General features: G+C 37.5%; 1 protein-coding gene across 13 annotated transcripts in view; it reads left to right on the forward strand.

The window, feature by feature from the left end:
- Nucleotides 1-6,448: 6,448 nt before the first annotated feature.
- The window catches only part of LOC139979470 (uncharacterized), a 34,033-nt gene continuing 18,164 nt past the window's right edge, over nt 6,449-22,317 (forward strand). For 4 of the 13 annotated variants that reach the window (XM_071990294.1, XM_071990295.1, XM_071990298.1 and 1 more), the window contains exons 1-2: nt 7,818-7,901; nt 11,909-11,986. In XM_071990294.1, the coding sequence (XP_071846395.1) occupies nt 7,833-7,901; nt 11,909-11,986 (147 nt within the window). In that variant the 5' untranslated portion in view covers nt 7,818-7,832. The other 9 variants (XM_071990288.1, XM_071990289.1, XM_071990291.1 and 6 more) reach the window with 7 other exon arrangements.

Consider the following 22,317-nt stretch of genomic DNA (forward strand, 5'->3'; position numbering starts at 1 on the left):
TAATTCAATGGAAATCCAAGCCTAACCAAATGTTTCTTCGCTGTAATTGTGAAGCAGTTATAATATATCCATGGTATATTCTCACTATTTCTCTTACCCTCAACCACATGGTTGCCTAACACCACACTAAGTCAATAGGGGTAAACTAGCCTAGCCATCTGTTTATTCACTGAAATTGTGACGCAGTTATAAGATATCCATGGAATATTTTCATTATTGCTGTTACGTTCGACCACATGGTTGCCTAACACTACACTAAGTCTATGGGATAAACAAACCTCTTTTGTCTTCATTTAGAATCGTCGGAGAAAAATTTGGAGAGTAAAGACCTCCAGCAAAGTATTTTTGAAAACTTGTAGCAATTATACTATGCGTGAGATTATAATCTGGGGCCTATATATATTTAAAAGAATAAATCTTCATCAATAATTGAAAATATCTTTTTGACGTAAGCCAGTGCATTTGAAGCAAAATGTTTACCCTCATTTTTGATGGAAATCAATTCAAACAATGTAATTTAATGAATATACTTCCGAACAATAAACGGGATGATTTCTTGCAGAAGCTGGTGTACGATCCCACAAGGGTACGTACGTGTGTGTCTTTCGAAGAGATAGAAGTTCAAGAGACCTTGAAGCACGCCCCCAACCAAACCAGGAGGTATCAACGTCACGTTAATCTTTGGGTACAAAATTGAAAAAAGAGGACAATTTTTTATATCTATATATGTCTGAAAATTGCTTGAAGGATATAACTCTATGAATAGTTAAATTAAACTAGAATAGCAAACTATTTACAGACAATCGGGTAAAGAAAAATGATGCAAACACCCATAGAAAAAACCTGGAATAGCATCAGTATTAACTTTTTACTTCAATTATTAAAAAATCATTAAAATTAAGCTCTTCCCTACACACTAGAACAGCTATATTAAATGTTTAAATCTACATCAATATCTTTAAGATATATACGACTTTTTTTGTTCTAATGTTCTTAACTCGAGTACTCCATAGGACAACCACAATGAAAACCATTTGACTAAGCTGCTTTTGAAAGCAGTTAACGTATTGTTTCAGTAGAATGCCAACTAAAATATCCTTCCAATCATGTTCCTATGTTGTGTGATGCTTTTAAATATCATTTTCATTAAATAAATTTAAGGTCTAGCTAAATAGCAAAATAATAAATTTCTTCCACATGGTAGCCTAACACCACACTAAGTCAATGAGAAATCTAAGCCTAACCATATATTTATTCGCTGAAAATGTGACGCAGTTATAAGATATCCATGGAATACTTTCATTATTGCTGTTTCGCTCGACCACATGGTTGCCTAACAATACACTAAGAAATGGGGTAAACTAGCCTGGCCATCTGTTTATTTGCTGAAATTGTGACGCAGTTATAAGATGGAATATTTTCATTATTGCTGTTACGTTCGACCACATGGTTGCCTAACACTACACTGAGTCAATGGGGTAAACTAGCCTAGCTCTCTGCTTATTAGCTGAAATTGTGACGTAGTTATAAGATATCCATTGAATACATTCGTTATTGCTGTTATTTTCGACCACATGGTAGCCTCACACCAAACTAAGTCTATGGAAAATTTGCCTTACCATTGGTTTGCAAAACACCAAAATAAATAGATAACTATTTGCGTAGGATTCGGTTAATAAATTAGGAACCGGGTAGTATCGTGTGGCCGGGTACCCGGATAACCCGTTCAAACACTACTTTATATGTTTAAATGTATGCTGTATGAGCCCCAAACAAGCCAGATTTTCAAATATGGTGGTCACCTTTAGTCAAACTTCTTAAACTAATTTTGTTATCTATCATCCTGGCGGAAATTGACCTTACTGGGACATTCAAACATCTTTTGTGTTCATTTAGAATCGTCGGAGAACAATTTGGAGAGTTAAGACCTCCAGCAAAGTACTTATTGAAAACTTGTAGTAATTATACTATGCCCGAGATTATAATCTGGGGCCAATATATATGTAAATGAATAAATCTCCATCAATAATTGAAAATACCTTTTTGACGTAAGCCAGTGAATTTGAAGCAAAATGTTTACCCTCATTTTTGATGGAAATCAATTCAAACAATGTAAATAAATTAATATACTTGCGAACAATTCACGGGATGATTTCTTGCAGAAGCTGGTGTACGATCCCACAATGGTACGTGTGTGTCTTTCGAAGAGATAGAAGTTGCAGAGACCTTGAAGCACGCCCCCAACCAAACCAGGAGGTATCAACTTTGGGTACAAAATTGAATAAAGAGGACATTTTTTATATCTATGTCTGAAATTGCTTGAAGGCTATAACTCTATGAAAAGTTAAATTAAACTAGAATAGCAAACTATTTACAGACAATCGGGTAAAGAAAAATGATGCAAACAACCATAGAAAAAACCTGGAAAAGCATCAGTATTAACTTTTTACTTCAATTATTAAAAAATCATTAAAATTAAGCTCTTCCCTACACACTAGAACAGCTATATTAAATATTTAAATCTACATCAATATCTTTAAGATATGTACGACTTTTTTTGTTCTAATGTTCTTAACTCGAGTACTCCATAGGACAACAACAATGAAAACCATTTGACTAAGCTGCTTTTGAAAGCAGTTAACGTATTGTTTCAGAAGAATGCCAACTAAAATAGCCTTCCAATCATGTACCTATGTTGTGTGATGCTTTTAAATATCATTTTCATTAAATAAATTTAAGGTCTAGCTAAATAGCAAAATAATAAATTTCTTCCACATGGTAGCCTAACACCACACTAAGTCAATGAGAAATCTAAGCCTAACCATATATTTATTCGCTGAAACTGTGACGCAGTTATAAGATATCCATGGAATATTTCCGTTATTGCTGTTTCGTTCGACCACATGGTTGCTTAACACCACACTAAGTCAATGGGGTAAACTAGCCTAGCCATCTGTTTATTTGCTGAAATTGTGACGCAGTTATAATATATCCATGGTATATTCTCACTATTGCTCTTATCCTCGACCACATGGTTGCCTAACACCACACTAAGTCAATGGGGGTAAACTAGCCTAGCCATCTGTTTATTCGCTGAAATTGTGACGCAGTTATAAGATATCCATGGAATATTTTATTAATGCTGTTACTTTCGACCACATGGTTGCCTAACACTACACTAAGTCAATGGGGTAAACTAGCCTAGCCATCTGTTTATTGGCTGAAATTGTGACGCAGTAATATGATATCCATGGAATATTTTCATTATTGCTGTTAGGTTCGACCACATGGTTGCTTAACACTTCACCTTAGAATGGGGTAAACTAGCCTAGCCATCTGTTTATTCGCTGAAATTGTGACGCAATTATAAAATATCCATGGAATATTTCTATTATTGCTGTTTCGTTCGACCACATGGTTGCCTAACACTACACTGAGTCAATGGGGTAAACTAGCCTAGCTCTCTGCTTATTAGCTGAAATTGTGACGTAGTTATAAGATATCCATGGAATACATTCGTTATTGCTGTTATTTTCGACCACATGGTAGCCTCACACCAAACTAAGTCTATGGAAAATTTGCCTTACCATTGGTTTGCAAAACACCAAAATAAATAGATAACTATTTGCGTAGGATTCGGTTAATAAATTAGGAACCGGGTAGTATCGTGTGGCCGGGTACCCGGATAACCCGTTCAAACACTACTTTATATGTTTAAATGTATGCTGTATGAGCCCCAAACAAGCCAGATTTTCAAATATGGTGGTCACCTTTAGTCAAACTTCTTAAACTAATTTTGTTATCTATCATCCTGGCGGAAATTGACCTTACTGGGACATTCAAACATCTTTTGTGTTCATTTAGAATCGTCGGAGAACAATTTGGAGAGTTAAGACCTCCAGCAAAGTACTTATTGAAAACTTGTAGTAATTATACTATGCCCGAGATTATAATCTGGGGCCAATATATATGTAAATGAATAAATCTCCATCAATAATTGAAAATATCTTTTTGACGTAAGCCAGTGAATTTGAAGCAAAATGTTTACCCTCATTTTTGATGGAAATCAATTCAAACAATGTAAATAAATTAATATACTTGCGAACAATTCACGGGATGATTTCTTGCAGAAGCTGGTGTACGATTCCACAATGGTACGTGTGTGTCTTTCGAAGAGATAGAAGTTGCAGAGACCTTGAAGCACGCCCCCAACCAAACCAGGAGGTATCAACTTTGGGTACAAAATTGAATAAAGAGGACATTTTTTATATCTATGTCTGAAATTGCTTGAAGGCTATAACTATGAATAGTTAAATTAAACTAGAAAAGCAAACTATTTACAGACAATCGGGTAAAGAAAAATGCAAACAACCATAGAAAAAACCTGGAATAGCATCAGTATTAACTTTTTACTTCAAATATTACAAAATCATTAAAATTAAGCTCTTCCCTACACACTAGAACAGCTATATTAAATATTTAAATCTACATCAATATCTTTAAGATATGTACGACTTTTTTTGTTCTAATGTTCTTAACTCGAGTACTCCATAGGACAACAACAATGAAAACCATTTGACTAAGCTGCTTTTGAAAGCAGTTAACGTATTGTTTCAGAAGAATGCCAACTAAAATATCCTTCCAATCATGTACCTATGTTGTGTGATGCTTGTAAATATCATTTTCATTAAATAAATTTAAGGTCTAGCTAAATAGCAAATAATAAATTTCTTCCACATGGTAGCCTAACACCACACTAAGTCAATGAGAAATCTAAGCCTAACCATATATTTATTCGCTGAAATTGTGACGCAGATATCCATGGAATATTTCCGTTATTGCTGTTTCGTTCGACCACATGGTTGCCTAACACCACACTAAGTCAATGGGGTAAACAAGCCTAGCCATCTGTTTATTTGCTGAAATTGTGACGCAGTTGTAAGATATCCATGGAATATTTTCATTATTGCAGTTACGTTCGACCACATGGTTGCTTAACACTACAGTAAGTCAATGGGGTAAACTAGCCTAGCCATCTGTTTATTGGCTGAAATTGTGACGCAGTAATATGATATCCATGGAATATTTTCATTATTGCTGTTAGGTTAGACCACATGGTTGCTTAGCACTTCACCTTAGAATGGGGTAAACTAGCCTAGCCATCTGCTTATTAGCTAAAATTGTGACGCAGTTATAAGATATCCATGGAATATTTTCATTATTGCTGTTACGTTCGACCACAGGGTTGACTAACACTACACTAAGTCAATGGGGTAAACTAGCCTAGCCATCTGTTTATTCGCTGAAATTGTGACGCGGTTATAAGATATCCATGGATTATTTTCATTATTGCTCCTACGTTCGACCACATGGTTGCCTAACACTACACTAAGTCAATGGGGTAAACTAGCCTAGCCATCTCTGTATTCGCTGAAATTGTGACGCAGTTATAAGATGTCCATGGATTATTTTCATTATTGCTCTTACGTTCGACCATATCGTTGCCTAACACTACACTAAGTCAATGGGATAAACTAGCCTAGCCATATGTTTGCGCCCCCCCCCCCAAAGTAAATAAATAACACTTTGCGTAGGATTTGGGTAACAAATTAGGAACCGGGTAGTATCGCGTGGGGCGGGAACCCGGATAACCCGTGAAAAAACTATTTTATATGTTTAAATGTATGCTGTATTGGCCCCAAACATGCCAGATAAATTATGGTGGTCACCTTTAATCGAAATTCAAAACTATTTTTGTTATCACCCAGGAGGAAATTTACCTCACTGGGACATTTAAACATCTTTTGTTGTTCTTTATAATCGTCGGAAGACAATTCGGAGAGTGAAGACCGCCAGCAAAGTACTTTTGAAAATTCGTAGCAATTACAGCATGATATAATCTGGGGCCCATACATAATAAATGTAAAAATCTACATCAATAATCAGGCAATATCTATTTGACATGTACAATTTGTATTTTTAAGCTTTTCATTACCATAAATACTCGAAAGGGCAAACAACTTTTGAAGAATTTCTTTAGAAAACTTGTTGAAAGTATTGGTCACCCGGGAATGTAAAATGTACTATCCGTCTATCAATAGCGTTTCTTTTCATGAGCTCAGTGCAATTTAGTTTTACACTTACATTTTACATGTTGAAAGGTATGCTGTATTGGCCCCAAACATGCCAGATTTTCAAATTATTGTGGTCACCTTTAGCCAATCTTCTTAAACTATTTTTCTCCTTATCATTCTGTAGGAAATTTAACTCACTGGGACATTCAAACATTTAACATTTTTACAAAGCTGGTGTTGAAAGTGGTTAACGTATTGGTTCCCTTAGTCACGAACATAAAAGAAAAGACGGGAAAGGATAATTTTTTCTGTTAAAATATCATTAAATCATACATTAAGTTAACACATAACAAATTCATTTCAATTACTTACAATAGAATGAAGTCGCTGAAAACAGGGCGTGGTTCCTGGTAGGTCGGCGAAAGCTGTTCTGTACAGTTGGCTAGTCAGGTTTTCGGAAGAGCGTGGTTTTGAAATTGACCAATATATATATTTTGTATAAAAGGTCCTCTTGAAAAGGTTCCAGGTAAAGGTAATACACAACAGTCCAAATCGAGAACATCAAAATGAAAGAGTATTCTCCAGGTAAATGGATTGACGGAAAGTAAGTTCAACTAGCGAGAGAGAGATGAATCAGCATAGATGTATTCATAGCGTATGATACAATAACAACCACGTGGAAGCAGGTACGGGCAGAACGGCAATGTAAAATTTAGCAAAGTAGAACGGCGTTGACAGATAATGAAAAGATAGGCAACATGTGTAGTGAAGAGAAGACACCCTTCTTGGGAGGAGTGAATTGAACTGAACCAATTCAGTTAAAGCTACTACCAAAGAAGAGCTTGCACGGCGTAGCGATTACGTAATACTTTAATTGTATTAACACAGCTACTGCCAAAGAGGATCTAGCACGGCTTAGCGATTACGTAACTCTTTAATTGTATTAACACAGTTACTATCAAAGAGGAGCTAGCACGGCGTAGCGATTACGTAACACTTTCATTGTATTAACACATTCTTAAGGTTTACACAATAAATTAAACATAGCTACGTACAATGTATAAATGTTATAATTCATTCAAAAGGCACACAATTAAACTACGTACGACAGATGTACATTCCTTGAATAGAATGCACAGACATCATAACACTAGTACAATCATATTAAGTGTATAAATCTACATCAATAATCAGTAAAATCGCTTTTGGCATACACAACTTTTTCTCCTGAGCTCGCCTTTACTACGAGTACTACATATGGCCCAAACAATTGAAGTTTTTGTTTATGAAGCTGCAGTGTTGAAAGAAGGTAAGGTATTGATTCCCTGAAAATTTGAAATGTACTATCCTTCAAATCATGTACGTCCGTTGTGTGATGCGTTTACTATCACTTTCATTAAAGAAAATAAAGGCCTAGTTAAACAACAAACCGTATGCGAAACAGCGTTGTAACAGTCATATTCCTAAGTGACTCTGTCAATAAAAAATGTATTACTTTTCATTTGCCCAGTGCATTATATTTTGACTCCAACCCTGCATAGGCCTATGTTTAAGATATGCTGCATTGGCCCCAAACATGCCATATTTTCATATATGGTCACCTTTGGTCAAACTCCTTAAACTATTTTTTTTTACCACCCTGGAGGAAAGTTACCTACGGAAGCGTAGAAGGGACATTGCATTGACGAGTTACCGACTTCACAAAACGACAATTATCTGCAAATTGACGATTTGTCAAGTTGGTAGCTCGTCAATGCAATGTCACTTCTACGCTTCCGTAGTTACCTCACTGGGGAACCGATACACATCTCTACATTTTGTACCACGGTAAGAACTCGTTCGTGCTCGTAATTCCGCAGCATGTTCTATGAGATACACGGTAGGTAACTGGACCCATGCTGTATAACTAAAGTCAAAGAATTATCGGGAGTAAATGCGTTTGTAATCAAGCAATTCTGTCGTCTGTCAACGTGCAGGTCCATCGTCTTCCAGTAGTATTGCTGGCAAATCCGAGAGATTCTGCTTTTTATCAAAATTAATATTCAATCGAAGTTAGAACTACACCCGGTATGTGAGAATTTTCATTTTTATTATTGGGTAGCCTAGGCCTTAATGGAATATTTGTAAAAATATTCATACTAAGTTATACAGTAGGCTATATAGCGTAGGATTAGCCTTAGCTAGGTCAACTTTAACTAGCGCAACTGTAGAACAAAAATATATGCAGGCTCACTGCAACTTCTTAGACCAGCTAGACTATGTAAACTGGCCCATGTAGTAATGATATATGAGAAATTAAATTGTTATTATTGGGTAGCCTAAATGGAATAATTGTAAAAATATTCACACTAAGTTATACAGTAGGCTATATAGCCTAGGATTAGCCTTAGGTAGGTCATCCAGAACTAGCTATACTGTAGAACAAAAATGTAAGCAGACTCACTGCAATTTCTTAGGCCAGCTAGATTATGTAACTGGCCCATGTAGTAAAATAGACCTGGTAGTGGTATAGTCATTGCATTAACATTTCTAGCAATATTGTAATGGCTATATAAGTATAACAGCATTCTGTGAGTTAAGAATGATTGATGCATTGGCCCCAAATTATAGCATGGTAAAAATTGTAGGCTTCAAAATGTAGCCTACTGAGTACCTGGATTAGGCCTTTAGTTTTAAATGTGTAAGTTCTTAATGAACACACAAGATGACAATGTCCCAGCGAGGTAAATTTCTCCAGGGTGGTAATTAAAACACTGATTCAAGAATTTTGACCAATATTTTAGGTCTTGGCATTAAATTCAACTTAAAGCCCCATCCTGCAGTTGGTGTAAACAAACCTCAGTGCCTGCAACCACACCTTCTTATTGATAATTCTTTCTTGGCTGTTTGCAAGTTTAGCACTGAACTAGCTGAAGCAAGCTCTGTTTACAAACAAAACCATGTTCAAATGATATTTCGATCTATACAATTCCTGTGTACATTTGCTGAAGCCCACTGGCACATTCTCTGCATGAGCACTGCACTGTATATAAACACACCAGCTGTTCTCATTATTTTGAAGATATTTCCTCATAATTTGAATTATTGCCAAGATATGTGGAACTAGATGAGAAGTTACTCAGTGAAATTGTGGACTATCTATCAGTACTGAGGGAGATGATTATATATATTTATATATTGTACATTCAAACTCCTTATGGGGATTTTTAAGTCGTATCTTATATGCAGGTCCAGATTAACTGCTTAATGAAGTATGTCACCATGCATAATTGGCACCGGACAAGGAAAACAGATATTTGTTTCCACATGCATGAAGTGTTACTGTTATTTTGTCCATGCAAGTTTGTTAAGCCATAGCACCTAGTTGTTAGCCTAACTGTATATCCCATGCACTCTTTTACATTTCTGAAATTTGACAGCCTCCATGGTGATACTGGACAATTAAATTTCCGAGCAAAATTATACCTTCTCCAGTAATGTATGGAAGGAGCAATTTTAATTTCCAATTATAGGCATCAAACTTGAATTAGCTCAGGGCACTTAATAATTGGGCACGACCATAGGCGTACGGGACCATTTCAGTTTGGGGGGGGGCAGAACTTTTGTGCCCGAAAGTTCCCGTGGCACTATCTAAGCGGAGCGCCACCATCAGTTGGCGCGTAGCGTACAAGAAAATTTTTGGCATACAATGCCTCTCAGATTGCCGGAAACGGCACTTCTGAGGCCTTGCAAGTTGCATCTAAACATTCTTTATGTTATAATCTCATGTTTTAGAAATTTACACTTCCCCAAAAATTTGGTAAATTAGAAGAAGAAAAAATGGTAACATCACTTTGAAGGGGAAAAATGGGACAGTATATTTTTTAAGCTCCTATTTAGATACCTTATTTATTATTTTAACACAGTACTCAGCTACCTCCAGAAAAACATACATTGTTCAACGACACGTAGGCGGGAGGATGTCGCTGTGTCGGGTGAGACTGCAATTTGTCTCACAAAGAAGTATAAAATATAACAAAGAATATGATAAACCTGTACTTCTAGGCTTGTAGGCACCCCCCCCAGCATGAAAAAGAAAATGTTTCTTATATACACTCATGTCTGGGATGTCCAGGTCAAGGGCGGTGGAAGCACTTTTAATCTGAGGGGGGGGGGGCACCGACATCAAAGGGCACTTTGCAGAAATTCGATTGGACTAATGCAGCCTTACATTTTGAACCCTTTATAACTCTTATTGTATTATCTTATTTGTGTATACACATCACTCCATCAAAGCCCCCCCCCCCAAAGGAAAATATGCATACTAGCAGAGACAAAATGAGGTAAAATCATGCTACTTGCTAATGTAGGAATCTTCCGAATTAGAGTATTTTTCTTGTTAATATCTTAACAAAATTTTTCCATTCGAAATAGCTTTGGGTTTGACCCAAAGAAATTCATTAAAAGTCACAGGCTTAGCCAGGATTTGCAAAGTTGTATGCACGACTATCTGAGCGGAGCGCCACCATCGGTTGGCGCGGAGCGTATACTATAAAAATTTTTAATGAATTTTTAATGAATCAATTTTTATGTAGAAAAAGGCACATTTTTAACCTGAGGAAAAGTGGGTGGGGGGGGGCACGTGCCCCCTGTGCCCCCCCTGTGTCCCCCGGTTCCGCCGCCCTTGGTCCAGGTATACAATATTAGTTAGAAAAAAAATTGATCGTGCAAAAAGCGTGGTAGCCCAGATGAACTGCGCTTACGGTGGTGTTACACGGAAATATTCGGGCATCATGATGCTAAATAAAGACAAGAGCATCAATGACGCAGTATCTCAATACTGGAAGTTCTAATTTCAATTCCTAGTTTCATATCTTTGCTCTGTCTCTACAATTATCAATATCAATCATGGTACAACAAATACAGAACTTGCATTTAAGCTACTTTGCCACGAAAAGTCTCTGCAGGCTACACTTCATCCTGCGAGTGTTGCCTTTAGCGCCCACTGCCTGTTTGTCGAGGTAAAGAAAATCATGGAATTGTCGGGCAAAAAATTTGAAAAAGATTTGGGCAAGCTAAGTACTGCATATTAATATATATATATATTTCCAGATGACAAGAAATTCGGGCAAAAGTCCTGAAAAATTCGGGCAGCCTAAAAAAAAAATATATAGGCCTATATATATATATTTTTTCTCCTCTTAGGCTGCCCCGCCTCGTACGCCTATGGGCACGACAAATTGGAAAGTAACCCTGGCAATCCACTGCCCAGCTGTACACCACCCATCTATATGTGATACTATGCATCATGATTTGATTCAGTGAAGAAAAGAATTTTGACAAAATTTTAGTTACTCTTATCTTAAAGAAATTAATAATCTGCTTAATTTGTTGCTATATCCCTTTACTTAATCATAAAGGATTTCATAGTTTCTGGTCCTACAGACATTTTGGCGTGTCCATATTGATTAATATGACGAAAATGTATTTGTTCCCGGCGCAGATAATATGCAAGAGAGCCAAAAAGCAGAAGCTTCTTTGTTCACTTACCACGGTGAACCTGGATAGAACAGTGACCAAAACTCCTTTGAACTACTTTACTAAAAGTAGTTCATCTGTAGGTGCTGCTGACAAGACATCATTAGAAGATTTATACCATCATAAGGCTGACAAAATGCAATAACCTGCCAGTATAATACAAAAAAATCATAAGTGCATGTTGAAATTGACCAAAGATTTTAGAATTCACTTTGGTCAACCCAACAACTAATTGTGAGAGATATTGTAAATCAAACTATATGCAGCATTTGGAATGAGTACAGTGTGTAGTACCAACATTCATTTACACTTGACAGAAAACCATGCCTGACTTATCTGGATATGATGTTGCCCTTCCAGTGTTCCATGCATATGGCCATAAGTTTTCATGCCAGGTAAGTTGCTTCATTCAATTTGTTCTATATTTTGGGATTAGAGAAAGGTATACTTTGGACATTGAAGGATAATAATCCATCATAATATTATTTAATGTAATTTTCCACATATAATTTGTGTTGACCTTTATATACTTGAGTGTGGTAGATTTATACATTTTTGTGATGCACAATAGTTTAAATGTCAATGCAATAAATGCTTGACACTGTAAGCAAAGCTCACAGGAGCTTACCAGAATGGTCACTTTTTGGGTTTTCATTAAGCAATTGTTGTCAATGGTTTCTATAATGCTTCATTTTATTTGATGTGTAATAAAGTGCAATGCAGTTCTTATGAATGCATGTACCTAAGAGGCATACAAACTCTGTATGTATACATAAACATACACATGTGCAGGGCCTTTTTTTATTAGGTTCCTCAATAATGCTCAAAAATGGCAATTGTGGGCTGTGCCCTCATTTGGCGTTTCGACCATACACTACCCCCTCCCCCTTGTTTTGGTATATGTAAACACCAACACTTGTGCATGATGCCCAACTCAAATTGTAATAGCCATGTTTCAACCAAGGGGTTTATGTGAGTAAGTGTTAGGAATAAAATGTTTTGCGGTTCGCTTGCCCAAATAAACTGTTATGGGTCTGCATTGTCAGTTTTTTTGTGAATAAGCACTGACCATAATAACAGGGACATATGTCCTATAGCTAACATACAATCTGGCATCAAGATGTATTATGCCATGTCATAAGTCGTCAGACAACAAGCTATCCCAAACTTGTGCGTAACTGCCAGTCCCTTTGCTACACATGAGAGTTGTGATTTAAATAATTCATATTGGCTTGGTGTTTGTTGCCTTTACCCCATTTCATCACCGCTATAGTTAGTGTTTCTACTGACACTATTAGGCAGTGGAGTTGTCAGGATCTTTCTGGCCCACAGAATTTCAACAAGAAAGCAGGTTAGTTTCCAGACCATCCTTTTCCTCTTTCGTGATAATTGCTTTCTGTATCAATGCTACAGGTGCAGCTTTTCTCAAGAGAAATTCATTGAGGAAAGTAACCCTCCATATATGTACAGCAGTTGATGTAAGGTAATCTTAATAACAAAACTCTCTAGAACGTGAATCTATTTATCTCAATATAAAGACTTGAACAAATGTTAAAGTTGCATTCAGGTTCCAGTCTAATGCAGGGACATAGCTAGGGGGGGGGAGCAGGGGGAGCGACTGCTCCCCCCTTTCAGTGTCGAAAAAATGTTTAAAAACTGTCGTTTTTTAGCATGGTATTTTGTCAGTGCTCTTTTAATCTTGAATACTCGTCAGCTCCGTTAACTCGATTATAATCGTAGTAACATTCACACCTACTGATTCAACTACTTACTTAGTTTGGCAGATGCAATTAGCTAAATTTAGTCCTATAGCCTATTACAAGCTTACAGTTGGCCACTGCGTCATAAAATACATATTGCCTACCTCACCGCACTCTATGGAATGTCACAAAATGTATGCAAAACAACGTCGACAACGTTCGTTCTCATCCTTTCTATGATTCGTCCTAAGTTGTTGCACGAACAGCATGTTATGAAGCTAAGCTAGCAATTGTACGTGACACGCACTTCCTATAAATAATTATTACACTGCTAATACACTGCGATAACGATATTTGTTTTTTTAGGCCACTGCATATCTGGCTATTATACAAAATATGAAAGTTTATATTGTCCATCAGTTAAGTTCGTCAAATGTATTAAATTCCAGACATTGGACAATAAACAAGAATCATCCTACTGGAAAAATTGTAAAAGAGGACTATGTTTGTCTTTCTAATATATTATGTAAAAGAAAATGTAAAGGAATTCAAACAGGAAACAAAATCTGCTGAGAATATATATGATATCATATGATCAGGGACGTAGCCAGTATGTAGCACTTTAGGCCCGGACCTACACCTTTTTTGGCCAAGTTATCTTTTTTTTCTAAAAACACCCTTAATTCAAATCCATAGGCTTGCTTGGACGAGTTTAAGAGTCTAGACAGGAAAAAATATTGAAATGAACGTAGCAAGAATATGGCTAAATTAGGTGACCTATTCTTCTGTCATCTAGGCTGTCATTTCTATTGCGTGCCGTTTCATTCAACACTCTACCCACCGAAAAAGACTTAGATCCGATCTTGTCAGTTTTTAAACATCTAGTTACGAACCTGTTTACGCAGATATTATTTCAGTTGAGAAAACAGTTGAGAAATTTGCATCAGATGGCAATCGTCGGATAGCTCTTGCCTTCTCTTATTAGGCTAAACTTAAACATTTACAGTTGTATCAAAGACAGTTACTGGCTATAGTTGTACAAAAGACATTTCCGGCCTATCTTTTTATTTACAAGTATCAGAAGTTGAACAGTAAGACTACTCTGTACATGTACCTTGCTAACTTTAAGTACATTATGTAGTATTGAATTATGTAGTATTTTAACTTGTTTGTTTTTGGGTTTAAAAGTGATATTGAATGAGGTGTCTCAAGTTAGCAAGATGCCAGGGAACCAGAATGAACACTCGGGGAAGGGCTGTTTCCAGCCATCTGGGGGTTTATAAAACCAAAAATGTTATTGTGTGCTCCGCGAATGGTGGCGCTCCGCTCAGATAGTTGAGCCTACAACTTTGAAAATCCAGATCAATTGCAAAAGGTGCTCCCCCCCCCCCCCCCTTCAAATTCCTGGCTACGTCGCGGGTCTAATGACTGAATTAATTGCTTCCGAGTGGAACTCAGATTCAATTCTTGGCATTACTTACACATACAGGTTGGTCTTCTTGGCCGGTGCTGCATATGAATCAATTTGCAGTCACCTGCAATTGATACTACATGTCATTGCAAATGTAGGAACTGCTATACAGTTGACTAGTATATCTCTCAGTGTGGTGTGATCTTCATGCATTGCGCTGGATTATTACCACTGCGTATGGACATGCTGGTGTTGACAATGAGAAGACATTAAACTGTCTTAACAACAGGGGCGCACATCCCGGGGGGATGGGGGGGATGGGGGGATATATCCCCCCACTTTTTGGTCAAGGGGGGATGGTCTACACAATCATCCCCCACTTTCCAGTCAGATATAAAAAAAAATAAAGTTCAAATTAAAATAAAATAAAATAATTCAAAGTTAAGTTAAATTAGGTTAGGTCAAAATACTGAGGTTCCAACCTCAGTATTTTTGCAAGCTGTTCTCACTCCAGGATACACTGCAAGCGAACAACAACAACAAAATGTAACGAATAAAGGCCTATGATATAACGAGTCGGGGCGTCAGAACATGTTGAGGATGGAGTGACAAGGGCGGCGAAAGCACTTTAAATCTGGGGCGGCACCGACATCAAAGGGCACTTTGCAGAAATTCGATTGGACTGATGCAGCCTTATATTTGGTACCTTTTATAACTCTTATTGTATCATCTTATTTGCGGATACACATCACTCCATCAAAGCCCCCCCCCCTCAAGGAAAATATGCATACTAGCACTTCAATGTCCAATGTGCAAATTGGGAAACAAGGAACAAGTTTTCTTTTGAGACAAAATGAGGTGAAATCATGCTAGTTGCTAATGTAGGAATCTTCCGAATTAGAGATATTCCTAATATCTTAACAAATTTTTTCCATTGGAAATAGCATTGAGATTGACCCACAGAAATTCATTAAAAGACAGGGGCGTAGCCAGGATGAGCGGAGCGCCACCATCGGTTGGCGCGGAGCGTATACTATAAAATTTTTGGTTTTACAAACCCCTCAGATGGCCGGAAACGGCCCTTCCCGAGTGTTCATTCTGGTTCCTTGGCCTCTTGCTAACTTGAGACACCTCAATTTTTATGTAGAAAAAGGGCACATTTTTAACCTGAGGAAAAGTGGGGGGGGGCACGTGCTCCCTGTGCCCCCCTGTGCCCCCCGGTTCCGCCGCCCTTGTGGAGTGATATGCCTAGCCTACTTGAAGAGCTTGCATCATGTTGACGTCTAAATGCCTCTTTAAACACTTACATATATTTGCTAGCGTTCATAATTTGAACGCCAGCGTTCACAATTTGAGCGCTGTAGTGTAAAGCATTTGAACAGTAGGCGTTCAGGATTTGAACACTATACACCTCAAGCGCTCAAAACTTAGGTGTTTCTAAGAAGGGCATTAGATGTCAAAAAGGTATTACACTTAACCACTTCACTTGTTCTTTATTGTAATAAGACTTTGACGCCCAGGTGCGTTCTATATCGGAAGATTATCGGTTACATTTTGCTGTTTGTAGTGTATGTATAAGATTGCAAATCGACGAGCACTGATAGCCATTAGCCGCCAGGAAGGGATTGTTACAGAGAACCGTCTATATTGACCACAACACCGACTATGGATGGTGAGGCACTTGAGTAATGAACATTTATGGGCTATGGATGGGGTGATGGACAAAGGTAATAGAGATACAGAAGGTGAATACGGGAGCATGGCAGACAGAATAAATGAAACAGGATGCACAATTCATTATGATTATTGTACCATCTCAACTCATCTGACATTTATTACTTTTTTCATAGAATGAATATTTTCTCAATAATTGAGGAATTGCATACATGAAATTTATTTTTCAAAGCTGAACCCATGCAGCCTGGGGGGTTTGTAAAGCCTAAAATTTTCTTGTACGCTCCGCGCCAACCGATGGTGGCGCTCCGCTTAGATAGTCTACTAATATCATCCCCCCATTCTTCGGAACGGATGTGCGCCACTGATTAACAAGTGTTTTCTGAGTAGTCAAGTAATGCAGTCCGGTATGTGTCTCAAGTGGCAAGATCTTCATGCATTTTCCAAATAAGAATTCCAAAAATTGTCTCTCGAAGCTTCAACATGTATTTGCCTGCAACTACAGGCAATTTTAGCTGTCTTCGAGTTTTAATATATCACAAAGGAATCATGGGCCAACTTCATGAATTTATCTATTTGGATGATGACTGCATGCATATGCAAAGTAGTAAATGAATTAATTCCAACATCATTTATAGAGAAGGGATTGGCAACCCTTTTATCTTTTTAGTAATATTTTGTCATCACATGTTTTTATGTTGACAGTCTCCAAATCCACATGGAATTATGTCAAAAATATTGACATCTACCAGCAACTCAGGTGTGTTTTAGCTTGGTTTTGAAATTTTCAAATTGTTTACCTTTATAGTCTTAAAGACGATGATTCATCCAAGGTCTTTATGATATTAAAACAAAGCCAGCTATTTTGTAATAAACACAGCCTCCCTCCTTATCACAGGGGGAAGGTTTACTCATCTCTCTAGTCCAATTTGAATGAATGCAAACCTTTACTAATTTAATTCTTTTAGCCTTGAAATAGCCCTTACTGAGGATCCTAGACAAAATAACTCTTCTAAATGCTCATATCACAAGGTTGGTACACTTTTACCTATTTTGAAGATCTCTTTTGACTGCATCCTTGCATTATGTTGCTGGGATGCCCATTTTGGTCACTGATGTTGATTCTCCATTGCCTACATTTGTGTAAGAATACTGTTGCTATTGCTTGTCCACATTGCCATGTCAGGTGCGGATCCAGAGGGGGGTCCGGACCCCCCTGCTCTTGGCCACAAAAAAAAAAAAAAATATTTTCAGGTTAGGTACATGCAGCTTAGAATACACGGGAAGTGCCGTTTCCGGCCATCTGGGGGGGTTTGTAAAGTCAAAAATTTTCTGGTACGCTCCGTGCCAACCAATGGTGGCTCTCCGCTTAGATAGTCCTACGTTCAGGCACGTCTGGACCAGTGAGACCCTCCCTGTCATAAATCCTGCATCAGCCCCTGCATGTGGTGCACTTCATTTGTTCTTACTAGCCTATATGTAAGGCTGTTTAACTTCCAGAGGTGGGGAACTCCCTAGTCTTGAAAACAACCCATGGATTTAAGCCCTATTGAAAAGCAGCCCACAGTTTCATCTTCACCTCAAAACATGATAAATGACACCTCAGAAGCTATTAAAAAAGGTGAGCTATTGTGTGCTTGCATAATGACTGCAGCCATGTACAAAAGCTCTATGGTGAGCAGTGTTTCTTCTAAGAAATTTCTCATTGAGTCAAAATGGCTAAAATCTGAATATTTGACTCACCCCGTCCTGGGGGAGGGGTCTAAGGAGCGGGGTAAAATTCCGGGAAAATTATTTTATTGAACCAAAAACACAATTGGTCAATGTTTCGTATGTTTTTGCCGATAGTATAGTACCAGGGGTGTAGCCAGGATTTTCAAAGTTGTAGGCACGACTATCTGAGCGGAGCGCCACCATCGGTTGGCGAGGAGCGTACAAGAAAATTTTTGGTTTTACAAACCCCCCAGATGGCCGGAAACGGCCCTTCCCGAGTGCATTTTGGTTCCCTGGCCTCTTGGTAACTTGAGACACCTCATAACCTCATACAATATCACTTTTAAACCCAAAAACAAAGGAGTTAAAAAAGTACTTAATTTCAATACTACATAATGTATTTAACATATGCAAGGTACATGTACAGAGTAAGCCAGTAACAACAGGCAACAAAGTGCTGCAGCTCTATAAAGTCTGTTAATCAACGATGGGCTTATTTGACTGTGGAATGTTTCTCAACTAAAATATAATATGCGTAAACGGGTTCTTAACTAGATGCTAAAAAACTGACAAGATCGGATCCTAGTCTTTTTCAGCAGGTAGAGTGTTGATTAAAACGGCACGCAATAGAAATGACAGCCTAGATGACAGAAGAATAGGTCACCTAATTTAGACATATTCTTGCTACGTTCATTGCAATAGTTTTCCTGTCTATACTCTAAAACTCGTCCAGCAAGCTTATGGATTTGAGTTATGGGTGTTTTACAAAATAGGAAAACTTGGCCAAAAAAGTGTAGGCCCGGGCCTAAAGTGCTACATACTGGCTACGCCCCTGTGTACTAAACATCGGCCAATCAAATGTCTGATTTTAAATTGAGGCATGGAACCCTGAGCTTTATTTAAACGATGATTGCTAAATAATAATAAATTAGTTCGTTGCATATTACGCTTTACTTTTACAAGCTAAATTTGGCTCAAATATAGTGCACCATTTGCAATGCAGAGTAGGAATTTAGATTTGGCTTGGGGGGCTGTTTTGGAAAATGAAAAGTTAAAAACGCCCCCCTTAATGTATTTACGAGGGCTTTATTAAGGTTTAAGGGGCTCTTTTCCAAAGTTCAATATGCTGTTTATGGAAAAGGTTGTGAGCTTCATCAAGTCAAGTAAGCACAATTACCCTCTTCCTAGTTAGCTGCAACCGTATAGCAAATTCATTGAAAGTTTAATTGCCAAAATTTGCGATCGTTTAGCAAATAACGTCAATCCATTGAATATATGACAAAAACCCAATAACCCATCAACTGAAATAGAAAACACAGGTTTACTTCTACTCAAGGGCGTAGGAACTGGGGGACTGGGGGGGGGCGGCAGCCCCTTAGTGAAAAAATATGGAGGGGCGGAAGTATCATTCTATCCCCTGCTTCACAAGTCAGAAAACCCCTTTTTCATTTCCAAATGAGAAAAAAATCTGATTTGGAGCACCAAATTGCATCTAAGGTGAAAATGCAAAATTATTTACAAAATGGAGTGGGTGTTGAAGTGTGCTATATTGCACCAAATTGCATCAGAGGCCACTTGGATATGCAAAAAACAAAACAAAGAGGAGGGGACACCCTCTCCCCTGAGACCCCTCCCCCAGGCCGGCCATCAGTCACTCAAAAGTACCTTCCTACGCCAATGCTTCAACTGAAGGTGCCCTTTCCTTTAATCATGTATTTTTTCATGTGTTGATAAAATCACCCACCACCAAATACCAAACCATTATAGGCTACCGCTGAAAAGTAATCGAAGTTGAAACCTTCAATTCATCGCCACAGCGGTGTATGTAAAATACAACAGTCCTTCTCTAAGACATAGCACATACCTTCCAAACAACTGTCGATTTCCAGCATTTTTTTTTTTTTTTGCAACCGATGGTTAGGCTACATTTCCCATTGACTTAGTGTGGTTGTTAGGCTAACATGTGGTCGAAGGTTGCAGTATTTCATGGATATTTTAGTTCTAGCTAACTGCATCACAGTTTCAGCGAATAAAGAGATGCTTAAGCTAGATTTTCCCGTTGAATACGTGTGGTGTTTGGCTACCTTGCACGACAATAGCAGCAAGGAAAGTATGAAAACAAAGCTACGCAAAGTATTGTTATTATATTTTTTTGCAAACCGACGGTTAGGCTACATTTCCCATTGACTTAGTGTTGTTGTTAGGCTAACATGTTGTCTGAGATCGCAGTTTTTCTTGGATATTTTTATTTTTTATTTGGGACACAACTTGAGCAAATAAACAGATGGCTAGGTTAGAGTTCCATGTTGACTTAGTTTGCAGTTAGGCTACCATGTGGTCGGAGATTTTTGGGGATTTGAGGTTATTGTCGCTGGTACTGAAATTGCTTAGTAGAGGCCGTAATTTGCCAGTGATTGCGCGGGAATTTCCCGGTGATTGTGCACGACCCTCCCGCACTGCTTCAAATTTGATCAAATGTGATGCGGGGATTATGAGAACTGTTTGTGCGATTCGCGCTGCTATTGCAAACCCTAACTAAAGCAAAAAGCATGTCACAATTAAATTTACACAGACATCTGATATTAAGAGGCCGTTTTTCTTGTATTTCTTTTTCGCCCTCGCAATTGTGCTTTCGGAGGGCTTTTTTTAGCACTTGCTAGGGCGAATCACCCGTCGCCCCGCTTATTTCTGACCCTGTTGCAATCAAATGTAAGGTAGGCTACACTGGTATTGCGAACCATCGTAGTGTAGGCAATGCATATACGTTATATGATTTAGCTTTACATCAATCGAGTTAAACCTATCCCTTACACAAATTTCTAGTACCCTTTACATGCATGCGTATTTCTTGAGCATGTTTTTTGTGCGGGGTTTGAAACAATACATGTATGAAAATGCCCTCCTTACATGCACTATGGCATGCGTGAAGCATGTATTTGAAAAAATACATGCATGTAAATGAGCTACATTACATGCTCCAGCAAATACATGCTTAAAGCATGTATAACTCAATGTTTCATACATGTACATGCTTAAAGCATGTTTTTTGTGCGGGGTTTGAAACAATACATGTATTAAAATGCCCTCACATGCACTATGGCATGCATGAAGCATGTATTTGAAATGTTTCATACATGTACATGCTTAAAGCATGTTTTTTGCGTCGGATTTGAAACAATTCATGCTTGAAGCATGTTTTTAAATCCATTGCATGCACTAATGCAAAGGAATTATACATGCATGTATTCCATGGAAATACATGCATGAAAGTATTCCATGAATGCATGCATGAGGAAATGTTTTTAAACATTATAGTTTTGGTTGCTTTGTGTGACAAATACATGCTGTAAACATGTTTTTAAATTCTGATGTAATGACACACTTTTAGAAACAAATATTGAATGTTACATTGAAAGTTAATTTATTGAAATACTAATTACATGGTTGTACATGGATGACAACTGATTTGTGTGTTAATAGTATTTGTATTAATATTGCTGATGAGTATAAAATCGGTGAAAATCCAAGAATTGAATTGTGACAAGTTTTTGGCAGGATCTGCAGTAAGATTGCAAATTTATGCATAAAATAAGTCTCACAAATGAGGCAATGCTTAGAAATAAGGTAACATTAAATAAAATACTGGTTAAGAATAGACTACTTACAAGAAATGTGAAGAATAGACTTGTTAAGAAACAATTAGGATGAAATGCAAAATCTGGACTGAAAGCACCGAACATGGAAAATCAAAGTTTTATTAATGTTGAAAACATATACTAACAAGTGTAGTGAGAAAGGCAAATTAGAGTTATCCTGGCAAGCTAAAAAAAGTATATGCGAAACTGAAAAATAAGGAGTTGGTCATATGTAGATAATGAACGGTAGATATAATTATGAACTGGTATATATAGCTGATAAAAAATATAATGCAGATGAACTAAGAAAGAAAGCACCTTAAATGCAATTATACAAGTGTAATAAAAATGGTATATCAAAACATTACATATGCCCATTGGGCACCCTTAATTGTGACTACATTTTCCTCACTATAGATGTGTAGTGTTATAGTATTATAGTATAGTACACAAGTATACTGTTGTAAAGGTAGTAATGAATGAATCATGTTGAAAGATAAGATCTGGATACTCAAAACACTGATCAAGTCATAAAATTTGGCAATGTTTATCCAATTAAAGAATGGATTGGAAGCTTACAGAATGTTGCATCA

This window comes from Apostichopus japonicus, chromosome 14 (assembly GCF_037975245.1).
Source record: "Apostichopus japonicus isolate 1M-3 chromosome 14, ASM3797524v1, whole genome shotgun sequence".
NCBI lineage: Eukaryota > Metazoa > Echinodermata > Holothuroidea > Aspidochirotida > Stichopodidae > Apostichopus > Apostichopus japonicus.